At 36.8% G+C, this 12,745-nt stretch overlaps 1 protein-coding gene and 1 non-coding gene across 3 annotated transcripts in view; one reads left to right on the plus strand and one right to left on the minus strand.

Annotated features, from left to right (window-relative positions):
• Positions 1-12,745, plus strand: part of DCP1A (decapping mRNA 1A) — a 50,205-nt gene that overhangs the window by 21,914 nt on the left and 15,546 nt on the right. Inside the window, exons 4-6 of one of the 2 annotated variants that reach the window (XM_010969038.3) lie at positions 2,643-2,709; positions 8,257-8,395; positions 11,427-11,540. In XM_010969038.3, the coding sequence (XP_010967340.2) occupies positions 2,643-2,709; positions 8,257-8,395; positions 11,427-11,540 (320 nt within the window). The remainder of the gene's footprint in view (positions 1-2,642; positions 2,710-8,256; positions 8,396-11,426; positions 11,541-12,745) is intronic. The other variant, XM_010969039.3, reaches the window with a different exon arrangement.
• Positions 1,183-1,285, minus strand: LOC123612579 (U6 spliceosomal RNA). Its single transcript, XR_006719867.1, has one exon. It is a non-coding gene; the product is annotated as a U6 spliceosomal RNA (small nuclear RNA).

Below are 12,745 nucleotides of genomic sequence, written 5' to 3' on the forward strand. Positions count from 1 at the left end.
TTCTCTGGGAACCCTCTACTCTATCTACTTACAATGTTACTATATGTCTTCTGTAGTAAGAGAATGCTATGAACAACTTTACACTCATCAGCTTGACAGCTTAGAAGAAATAGACCAATTCCTTGAAAACAACAAACTAAAATTCAACCAAAATAAGATAGATAACACGATTAATCCTGTAGCCATGAAAGGAATTGAATTCATAATTTTAAAGCTCCCAAAAAAGGAATCTCCAGGCCCATATGGGTTTTACTGGAGAATTCAAAGAATTAACATGAATTTTAACACAGTTTCTTCTGGAAAACAGAAAAGGAGAGAACTCTTCTCAACTGATTCTGTAAAGCCAGTATTTACTCTAATACCCAAACAAGACAGTACAAAGAACTACAAACTAGTATCTCATGAACTTAGATGAAAAAAAATCCTTAACCAGATATTAGCAAAGCCAACAACATATAGAAAAGAAATATAAATTATGCCTTAAATGGACTTTATTCCATATCTGCAAAGCTGGTTCAGTATTAAAAATCAATCGGTATAATCCACCATTTTATAAGTGAAAGGCTGAATGTTTTCCCTCTAAGACTGAAAACAAGCTGTACTTTTGGGCATTTAACCCAGAGAAATGAGAACTTAGGTTCACAAAAACCTGTACGTGAACATTTATAGCATCTTTATTCATAATAGCCCAAACTGGAAACACTCCAGATGTCCTTCAGTAGATAAATGGTTAAATGAACTAATACATCCGTACCATGAAATACTTCCTCAGCAAAAAATGGGAACAAACTATTGATGCAAGCAGCAACTTAAGATGAATATCCAGAGAATTGTGTTGAGTCAGAAAAGTCAATCTCAAAAAGTTGCATCCCCTGTAATTCCATTTATATTGCGTTCTTGAATTGACAACATTATTATAGAGATGGAGCACAAATGTGTTTGCCAGGGGTCAGAGAGGGGGACGGGGACCAAGGGAGATGGGTGTGACTATAAAGGGGCATCAGGGATCCCTGTGGCTATGGAAATGTACTGTATCTTTTTTTTTTTCATAGTCTTTGTCTCTATAGGTTACTACAAGATGCTGAATATAGTTTCCTGTGCTATACAGTAGAAACTTGTTGTTTATCTATTTTATTTATAGTGGTTAGTATCTGCAAATCTCGAACTCCCAATTTATCCCTTAAAAAATATGGACACTTCACAAATTTTCATGTCATCCTTTCGCAGGGGCCATGCTAATCTTCTCTGTGTTTTTCCAATTGTAATACGTAGTATATGTGCTGCCAAAGTAAGCACTATACTGTATCTTAATTGTATCAGTGTCAGTAGTCTGGCCTGATATTATGTTATAGTTTTACAAAATGTTACCATTAGAGGAAACAAATTAAAGGGCACACAGGGTCTTTTTATTTTTTACAGTTGCATGTGAAGCTACATTTCAAAACTAAAAGTTTAATTTAAAAAAAAAAAGCATAATTATACCTGCCCTTCCTGTGCCAGAGACTCATGGTAAGTATAGAAAGGAGTGCAGTCTAAGATGCGCTTTGAGTGTCATGGTGGGTGCACATGGTACCAATGAGCCATGCCTATCCATATATCTGTTTTGATGTATATACTCAGTATTATAATCTGCCTTATCCAGAAGCTATTTACAGTGGTTTTTATGTATAGTTATCTTTAATAATAACACTCATCTATCCATTCACGAGTGTTTTGGGGGGCTATCTATGGTGATCTCCATATTGGGAATAAAAGATTGGTGAAGTGTTACACAGAGCTCAGCCTTGGCACTTCCATTTCACGTGTGATTAGGGTTCATCATAGGATGAGTCTGGAGCTTGTATTTGTTTTTAAAGCTTTGTTTTTACTGTAATATAGTATCAATTTTATACTTTTAAGTTTCAAGAGACTCGTAAAAATTCTGATGTTTGGTTTTAAAACTTGGTTTTCAACGATTAAGTCATTTTTTCCCCCATATTTGACTATCAATTTGGAAGTTACCTTAAAATTGTTGACTGAAGAAAAACACACAACCCAAAGGTTGCAGGTTAAGTTTTGTTCAGGGACCTTACTGGGGACTGTAGCACAAGAGACAGCCTCTCAGCTCTGAAGAACTGTTCTAAAAAGGTAAAGGAGGAGCAATGATATATAGAAGTTTTTTTACTGAAACATCAAAAGATGATCACAAAAAAACAAACATCTCAAGTATGGGAAGATTTAGGAGTCTAGGCTCATTGAAATTATTCCTTAGATATGCAACTATCTAAGGCCAGTATCCAGAGCATGGAATGTTTCCTGTTTGTCTCTATCCTGAATTTGTCTTATAGTGCATTTTACACTTTAGTGGCATCTTAAGTTCAATGAGATCTGGTAATGATGTCTGAAACCAACTGTTCTTACAGTTTTCATCTGAAAATTTTACCTGTCCTAAATGTATTAATAATTTTATTATTATTAAACAGTTTGGGGGGAGGATTTTGGGGGGGTTGTGTTTTTTTGTTTGTTTTGTTTTGTTTTGTTTGAGGAACTGTTAACAGTTTGAGGATCTGATGGTAAATTCTGTGATATATAATATATTACTTACATATACCCAAATACTGAAACCTCATTTCCCCTTATCTTGTTTTCCTTTGTTTTTCAAGTGTCAATATACAGTATCTGGTTTTACGACAAGAATGACTGTCACCGCATAGCCAAACTCATGGCAGAGTAAGTATTTCTATTACTCCATAGATTTAACTAATTATATATGGGAGATGAAAAAGACTCCCCCCCCCCCTTTTTTTTTTGTTACTAGAGTCTACTAACTCATGTATTTTCCCTCAATTTCCTATTTATTGACAAAAATTTGAAAAAGAAAAGCTTAAAGAAATCTAAAATTATCTATAATCCTACTAATACCAGTATTGTCATTTTTGTCTGTTTCATTCTAGTCTTTTTCTTTGCATGTACTTTGGTTGAGGTGTGTGATTATTTCTTACATCCAGAAAGAAAAATGCACATAAAAGCTGTGAGTTAATTTTTATTCAGTGACCTTACTATAACCTGGGAGACAGCCTCTCAGATAGCTCTGAGGAACTACTGCTCCCAAGAGGTAAGGAAGGAGCCAGGATACACATGAACTTTTTTGATGAGAAAAACACCTAGTCAAACATCAAAAGATTACTGCTAACAATAAAGGACAGATATCTCAAGTTAATGATTTTAGTGCTTTGCTTTGAAGATGCAGGGATCTGAGGTCATTGAAATCATTCCTTTATGCATCTTAATTATCTAAGGGCCAGTATATCCAAAGCACAGAATGTTTCCTATTTTTATGCATACTGAATTCCTCTCAGGGTGTATTGTCAGTGGGCAACTGCAGTGGCCAATGGCTTGATCCTTGTAGAATTGGAATTGATGGGCAACACTTTTTTCTTTGCACTTACAAAAAAGGATCATACTGTACATCCTACTTTTCATGTCAACAGCATTTTTCCAGGGCATTATATAGTCTTCTCTAGTATTTATAATGACTACATTGTATCCAATCCTACAGACAGATCGTAACTTAACCAGAACCTTACTGTTAAACATATGGTTAGGGCCATGGAGCTGCCTAGCTCCAGAGGGTATCCTGTACATCCAGTGCACAGCCTAACTACCACATGCAGTGCATCTGACTTGGGTTCTTTTCAGATTTCCACCAGAGCAGGTGGAGCTGTGTTTAGTGGCTCATCTCACACAAATCCATGACTGCTTTCTTTAAGTGAACTTTTTTTTTTGTCCCCAGGTGTTTTTTTTTTTTAACATTTTTTTTTATTGAGTTATAGTCATTTTACAATGTGGTGTCAAATTCCAGTGTAGAGCACAATTTTTCAGTTATACATGAACATACATATATTCATTGTCACATTTTTTTCCGCTGTGAGCTACCACGAGATCTTGTATATAGATCCCTGTGCTATACAGTATTATCTCGTAAGTGAACTTATTTTTGATACAGATTCTACGTTTAGTAATCCCCAATCATCTAATGGATTATATTCCAATTGAGTTTTTCTAAATCAGAATCTTGAAATTTGGAAAGTTAATTGTCATTGGATTGATGTTCTAAGGGATGGTTCAGGTTCATTGTCCTTTCTCAGAGTGGCCCACAGAAGCGCCCATCCCCATCTCCCACCCCTGTGGCTTATCTGTATTGCTGGTACTGCCAGTCTGCAGTCCAGTTTCTGGGAGCCCAGGCCACTTATATGCTAGAGGGGCCCTGAGGTGCTACAATGGGCAGTGAATTCTGGTGCACTTATGTTTCCTTTGCAGTTTTTGCCTGAATCACCTCAGAAATGCGGACCTCTCTTCCCCTTCTGTCAAATCAAGATTCCCTTTGCTTACAAGGTTTTTACCTACATGTTGGGAGAAAACAGTCTTTTTTTTTTTTTTTTTTTTAACAGTGTAATTTTTAACTAGTTCCTACGGAAGTGTAAATAAATGATTAGGCCCCAAATCTCAGTTCCAGGTATTTTTGCATTTTAAAACATGTGTACATGACTACAACCAAGTTTTAGTCCAGGACTGCTCGTATGTCTCAGTTGGATGTTCATCAGCCTCCTGCTTTGTTTGCTCACTGGCAGGCCAGATTTATTACTGTGTGCACCCGGAGGACATTGTTCCATGTGAATTTGTATTGTTCATTTGAAAATATATTGGCTTTCTAGAACCAGACTTTCTTTTTAGAAGGTTTCTCTAAAAAAGATAAAAATTACTTCTTTACAAAGACATTTATTTGCTGACTGCTTTTTTGAAAGTGATAGTAGAGGCAGCTTACTTCTGATTACACAGATTACTTCTGAAGACACAGATTTGTTGAATCTTGGTTATCCTGAAATCCAGAATATTTTTCTTAAATATCTAAACTTTGGAGTATATTAATATATAGACTTTCTCCTGCAGATTGAGAGCTTTTGGAACCCAAATGAGAAAATATGGTAACAGCTATTCACAGGAAACTATTTTGAGCTTTTTTCTCTATCAGGACAGGTGGTATACCCCTATGGCAAGGCTTCAGATGGTAAATGAAGCAGAAATCTGAAGACCTATGTGAAAATATTGTATTGAACCTAGAAATAGGATGAGAAATTAGAAACAGGAAGCAGAGAGGAAAAAGAAGGGCATTCAGGATTCCTTCACTAGAAATGCTCAAAAAAGAGACATTTGCTTAAGCTTTTAGCTTGTATTACTAGAAGCAGGGGTGGTATTGAAAGTGATTAACAAATGCCCTGTGTAAGTGTTGATAGTGAGTTTTCAAGTGTCTGGCCTATTTATGGCAGAAGAGAATACCTAATATGTTAACATTAACTTTGTGATAAATGACATTCTGGTCACCAAAGATAAAAACGTGTACTTTATCTTTCTTTGCTCTAACTTTGCCTGCATACAGCTTCTGTTTGCTACATATTTCAGAATATTACCTCTGTTAACCTGAAATACAGGCAGAATTGTTTTTGGCACATTGTGTGTCTAAATGAATGTGCCTGTCATTGCCCATTCTATTAAATTTAGTTCTTCCCATCACTGTTTTGACAGCTGCAATAAAATAAAAATTCTCCAAATAAAAAATCGATTTATTCCAAAAGATATTAATAAGAACTGAGAAGCTATATAGGAGAACAAGCAAACTTCTAGACCTGTACTTTATCTAAATTTGGAAATTCTCTTTGATCAGTGGCAAAGTTGAAAATCCACTAAACTTGGAAAATGTTGACTCTCCTAAAAGAGGAAATTCAGTCTGCCAGAAACTTATTTTAACAAGAACTTATTTGAATGTTTGCCTATACATAGACTATAAAATTTGGAGAACTCATGGAAGTGAGCTTTATTCCTGATCTTACAGAAGTCTTAGGGGCATATTTAGGGATTCAAGAGGAAGGAAGAGAGGCAAGATTACTCTTCACAGGGTGTGAATTGGAAGAGGCCTTAAAGTCCAAGCCTGGCTCATGCTATGGTCCCTTCCACACCACCCAGTTTCTGCTTTCAGCAGTGGTGAGGTTTTTAAGGTGACCTTTTCCTGAGTGAATAGCGGTGATTATTAGAAATGTTTTTCTTTTAAACCAAAATCACAGATCCAGTCCAGGTCAGGGGAGAGGTGAATACCAACATGGGCAAGCCAGGCAGCATGGCAGGTGTTGAGTAGAAACAGGCTATGTGACCCATCCTTGATGAAGGTGGATGCAGGTTGATGTGGCCTGTAACTGAACATTAAATAATAAGCTATTTTAATAGTACTCTTTTTTCCTAATTATTAAAGGGGAGTGCCTGTTAATTATGGAAAATGAAGAGAAGTACAAAAAAAGAAAGTGAAATTGCTTGTAATCTACCATCAAAAGATAACCAGTGTATATCTCTCCAATCTTCTTTTCCTTTGCAGCAGGCCTCACGGTCGTCACATACAATATTTCTTTCCCAAGAGTTGACTACCAGTATGAACAGAAAAGAAGCAATATTTATTGTAATCGGTCTGGTCCTCGTATCACATGCTAGTCTTCGTTGAGTCTGCCATTAAGTCCATGATTCTACATTTGTTTTAGAAATAATAATTCTACTAAGAACTGTAAGACTAAACAGAGAAACGATGCCATTATCTTAAAGCAGCATTTTCCAAATATGAATCCTGCTTCAAGAGAAGATTCTATGGTCAAATAAATTTGGGGAAATCTAGAAACCTATCCTTAGAGAATCATAATACATTTTAGCATGTTAAAAACTCAGAATGATTTTGCTGTTTAAAAAAAAAAACTGTTTACTATTGTTTAACCTAGTGTTTTCAAATAAAAGAACCATCCCACACACACTGATGGGAGTTCCTGGACAGGCTGTTTTAAGGCAGTGAGCCCACACTGGGTGGCCTGTTCTTGTCCCGTTCCTCTTATTCCCTAAGAACAAACCTTTTACTACTGAATTATTTTATTGCCTGTCATCATCACTGTCTGGAAAGTTCTCAGTTATTTATCAAGTTGTGACTGTGCCCATAATATCCTGTGGTAGGTAGGCCTCTTCATTACAGTTGGGATTGAAACCTAAATGGATCTTTAAAAGAAAAAAAGATTAATTGCCTTATTAAAGTTAATTGTTTTTATTTCAAGCGTAAAGAAAAGTATAAGAAACAAGAAAATATCCATGTACTCACCACCTAGCTTTCAGTTTCTCACATTTTGCTACAACTGCTTCAGCTCTTTTATGCTGGGGAGAGAGGATGTTCCTAAGAAATGAAACCCCTCAGATAGATTTGAAGGCCCCAGCCCTCAACTGTGCTTGCTTCATATGTTTTCAAGTGCAGAATTTAGCTTCAGCAGCACCAGTCAGAATAAAGAGCATTGCCACAATCACGCTGACCTCAGCCACCCACTTAGTGATTTTTAAGGCAAGATCAAGGGAAATCTTTAGTTTGCTTGCAGTGCTATCATTAACTTTTTTTATTATTATTAAAGTATAGTTGATTTACAGTGTTGTGTTAGTTTCAGGTACACAGCAAAGTGATTCAGATATACATATACATATGTACATATCTGGGTTTTTTTTATTCTTTTCCATTATAGTTTATTACAAGATATTGAATAGTTCCCTGTGCTCTGCAGTAGATCGTTACCTATTTTATGTATGGTGGTGTGCATCTCTTAATCTCAGTTTATCCCTCCCCCCACTTACCCTTGGTAAGTTTGTTTTCTGTGTCTGTGAGTCTGTTTGTGTTTCGTAAATAAGTTCATTTGTACTATTTTTTAGATTTCATTAACTTTTGAAGACTCACCAAGACCTCCATTTTTTCTTTCTCCTTGTGCCAGCCCAATATTGATACCCACTTTCCACAGAGGTTGTTCAGCTGTGCAGCCCTCTTTTATCTCGGTGGCATTGTCTATTTCAAATTTTTTTCCCAGTTAGTTTGACTGGTTTTGAGATACTTTTGAAAAAGAGAGAGAGAGAGAGAGATGATGATGATATAATTTAGTAGAGTTTTTAAGGTACCTACTTCTACCAACTCTGGAAAGAAATTTGGAATTTTGGGCCTTCTGATAGTGAAATATATTGTTATTGTTGTGAATGAGATGGTGAAATAGTTAGTCATCTATTCCTGGGATGAGATAACCAAGCATTGTGTTTTGTATTGCAGAGACGGTGTTATCATTTGGCATTCTTCCTGTAGCCTTGGAAGATGGACACCAAAAGATTTCTTAGGTCAGATTGTGTTGAAAGTGGTCTTTTTAACACCTGGTTCTCCTCCTCTAGTGTGGTAGAAGAGGAGACAAGGCGGTCCCAGCAAGCAGCTCGGGATAAGCAGAGTCCCAGCCAGGCCAACGGCTGCAGTGACCATAGGCCCATCGACATCCTGGAGATGCTGAGCAGAGCCAAGGATGAGTATGAGAGGGTGAGAATGCATGCTGACTGGGAGGACCAGAAGGGAGGAGGAGACCTGCAGGGGCTTTGTGGACTTGGGGAGCCAGCTCCAGGCCAGCAGAAATAAGTAGTTCAAAAAGAAATAAGTATATGTACCTTATAGTTTTAAGCCTAAAAGATAGGGAAAGAGATTTTCATACCTTAGAAAATTTAGAATGTTCTTTTTCTATTTCTGTAAAATTACTATGGGAGAAAATGATTTTGGACTGCAGGAGTTAGTTCTGGAAAAGTTTCACGCCTCTTCTTCCCCGCTGTAGGCTCTGCTAGGTCTTAGAAATGTTTGTAGTCTTTGAAAAGTACTCTAATAATTTGCACCCTGTAATACTAAAGCATATATCTACAGTCTGTTGTTGGTGTTGGATGCACAGCCTTCATTTAAGCATCATTTGGAATTTTACCCAAATGAGAGGCTTTTCTAGAATTCTTTTTTTTTCTTTCTGTTTTGTATTTTAATTTAAAGTTAACTGATAACATCTCTCCCCAAAGTTGAATAAAATGGAAGTTGTGATGCATTCATTAATTTATTCAATACATATTTATGAACTGTCCGCTACGTGCCAAGCTTCTCCTCAGTGGTCTTCAAACCTTGTGGCTTTGGAACTGTCCTGGCTTTTCATTTGACATCAGCCCTTCAAAGCTTCACTGAAGTGGGAGTGAAGGTTTCCACTGCTGCAATTTGTTTCTGCATAATTATCATTTTCATTTTACTCTTTACTGACATTGGTAGTTAAGCTTTTCTTGTTTAAGCCTCACCACACCCAGTGTTCAAGGAGCAAGGTGTATTAATTAGTATTAATTTCCTCTTAAGATAAGTTACTTGAAGTGGAATTGGTAGATCAAAAGATTTTGACATTTTTAAGATTTTTACCAAATATTGCAGAATTATCTTCCAGAAAGTTTGTTTGTGATTGTCCGTTTCCCTCAATCCTTATAAACACTGGTTACTCTCATTAACAAACAAACACACAAAAAAAGCCTTCCAAGAATGGCCCTGCAAAACTGTAAGAAAATATTTGAAGTTCTGGAAACCTTTTTTTGATTGGTTGGTTGGGTTTTTTGGGGGAGTGTGGTAATTGAGTTGGTTTATGTATTTGTTTATTTATTTATTTAATGGAGGTACTGGGAGTTGAACCCAGGACCTCATGCCCACTAAGCATGTGCTCTCCACTGAGATATACCATCCCCCACTGGAAACCATTTAAAGTACAACCCATCTTCTAGCTCCTGTTGAATTAAGTATTGCAAACTCCAATGTCCTCAAAACCATGTGGGCCTTGATGGTGCCCACAGTGGGCCAGGGTGGAATTGACTCGAATGGAGAGCCTGCCCCCTGTGTCACTGGGTCAGTTGTAGCTCAGTTCCAGCCAGTTATTACCAAATGGGTTGGTGTTGCCAAATTATCCAGCTTCTCTCTGAAAATGACAAGCAGGGATTTTTATATGAAAATTCTCATTTTTTAAATTTTTCCTAAACATGTACACCTTCCATTTTAAGAACAGTGTTTTGAGTTTATATTTTCTCTAATATAATTCAGTTACAAACATTCCTCATAAGGTATTGATACTGGTTGATGATTATGTTTCACAAAGAGGTATGTTAAAAGATAAGATGTTTCATAAGCTTTCATAGACGATTTCACTCCTATTTAAATGGGGAATGTTAAATAAATAATATTCTAATACAAGGATTAACTTATTTGAATAGGAAAAAATGCCTGTTATCCATTCATTTAGCATTCAGTACCTACTCCTATACTAAGCATATATCTTCATAATATGGTATCAAGAAAGTTATGTGTCTCTGAAGTTCAGAACTGCTTCTTTTTTCTTAAGCCACTTAAGCCAGTCTCTTAAGTGTTCTAAACTGTTTTTGGTGTCTGTTTTGACACAGATAGTGCTCACTAGATGCTCGGTCAGATAGCCCAGATATAACTTAAGTTTCTAAAAATCCCATGTCCATCTAGTGATCTTTTTTTAGGATTCTTCTTAAGAACAAAAATACAAGTTAACAGGAATTTTTGTACACTTGACAACTGTTTTGTCATCTGTGATAGTAATATTTAGAGACCTTTTTAGTTTAGTTTTTAGCCATATATGGTAGTGTTAGAGTAATTAGATATCCACATATCCAAAAAAAAAACCTCAACTTAAATGTGACACTTTGTACAAAAATCAACATAAAATGGATCAGTAGATCTAAATGTAAAACATAAAACTATAAAAATTGAGGCAAAATCTCTATTTACCATATGACCCAGAAATACCACTCTTTGCAATTTACTCTAGAGAAATGAAGCTTTTGTCCACACAAAAACCTGTACATGAATGTTTGTAGAAGCTGTATTTAATCACCAAAAACTGGCAAAAATACAAATGTCCTCCTATGGGTGAAAGGTTAAAAAACATAATGCAGTCATATGGTAGCACACTACTCAGTAATAAAAAGGCATGAACATTAATACCATACAACAGCTTGAATGAATCTCAGTGTCATTATGCTAAATAAAAGAAGCCAGTATTCCATTTATCTGACATTCTCAAAAAGACAGAAATGTAGTAATAGAGAATAGATCACTTGTTGCCAGGAGTTGAGGGAGGGCATGACTGCATTTGGGATAGCACAAAGGGATTTTTTGGGGTGATAGACCTGTTTTATATTCCTGATTGTGGTGATGAGTACACAGAACTGTACACTCCTAAAGTTAACTTCACCATATGTTAACTTAAAAAATAAAATGGAAAAGAATACATGATAAAGTAGTGCTGTTGGTTTTTCCTTAAAGGGGTTACAAAAATAACAGTTGTTACTAACACTGTTGTCTGAAATCAAGTGTTCAGCTTTCTAGAAATTTTATTGTTTGTGTTATTTACACGGGGGTCCAAAGCAAACATTTTGGAGGATTTTTTTGCTTGATTTTTAAAGTAGTGTTTCTAATAACCTTGAATACTCTTTTTTTGTAAGCCAAACTGTTTCACGTGATGTATTTTTCCTTTTAATTTAAGAATCAGTTGGGTGAGTCACATATCTCCAGCCCTGGGTTACAGCCAAGTACTCAGATCTCTAATCTGGGAAGCACTGAGACTCTGGAAGAGACGCCATCAGGGTCACAGGATAAGGTTTGTACAGCTAAAGCCCTAGCTTTGTCCGAGGTAACCAAACACAGAGTTAACATTTTGTAAGGATTTTGTTAACACAATGTAAGTTTGATTTGCCATTCATCTGTCAAGGTATATATTTATGTACAAACAGCAACATAATGTCATCCTTTCATGTCATATCCCCTGGTCCATGTAACTGCCTTTCATCTGGATTTTGCAGTAGCCTCCTATCTGGTTTCCCAGCTTTTGCCCTTGATGCTCTTCCCTGTTCTTAACCCAGCAGCCAGCATAATCCTGGTATAGCGTAAGTTAGATCACGGCATTTCTTTGCTTAAAACCCTCAAATGGTGTCTTGTCTCACTCAAAAGCCAGGGTCATGGCAGTGTCCACAAGGCCCTTCCTGATCTGGGTCCCCTACCCCTAGCCTCATCTACTTCTCTGCCTTGCTCCCAGTCTCATTGTCTTTTCTGCCTTTCCACAAATGTGCCAGACCTGCCCCTGCCTCAGGGTAGGCCTTTGCACTTACTGTCCCGTTGGCCTGGAGGACTTCCCTCCCAGAGGTGGCTTGCTCTCTCTTCCTTCAGGTCTCTGGTGTCTTCCATATAGGTGAGGGCTTCTCTGACTACCCATTTTAAATAACAATCTTCCCCTACCCCTGTCCTCCTGTGATTTATTTTCTCCCAAAGACTTCTACCCGGCTAACAGGGTTTGTGGTTTTCTTGTTTACTGTCCATCTGCTCCCCACCAAAATGTAAGCTCCTTGGCGGTATGCAGCTTCATCTACCTTGTTTGTTGCTGTATCCTCAGCATCTAGCATTGTAAATATTTGTTGAGTGAATTAGTTCTCTTCATAACTGATGGCTTGATACGTGAATAGATATTAAAAGAAAATCATAATTTTTCATTAATTTTTTATTTTGAGATAATTGTAGATTCATATGCAGTTGTAAAAAATAATATGGAAAGGTCCATGTCACCTTTACACATTGACCACACTGGTTATAGCTTGCAAAATTGAGTACACTGTCACAACCAGGATATTGACATAATGTGCCCATCTTGTTCACATTTCCTCAATTTTATTTATATTCATTTGTGTGTGTGTGTGTGTGTGTGTGTGTGTGTGTATCAAGTTCTGTGCAGTTTTATCTCATGTAGAGCTTTGTGTATCTACCACCACAGTCAAGATACAGAAGACTTCCATCTCCACAAGGAATCCTCCG

This window comes from Camelus bactrianus, chromosome 17 (genome assembly GCF_048773025.1).
Source record: "Camelus bactrianus isolate YW-2024 breed Bactrian camel chromosome 17, ASM4877302v1, whole genome shotgun sequence".
Classification (NCBI taxonomy): Eukaryota; Metazoa; Chordata; class Mammalia; order Artiodactyla; family Camelidae; genus Camelus; species Camelus bactrianus.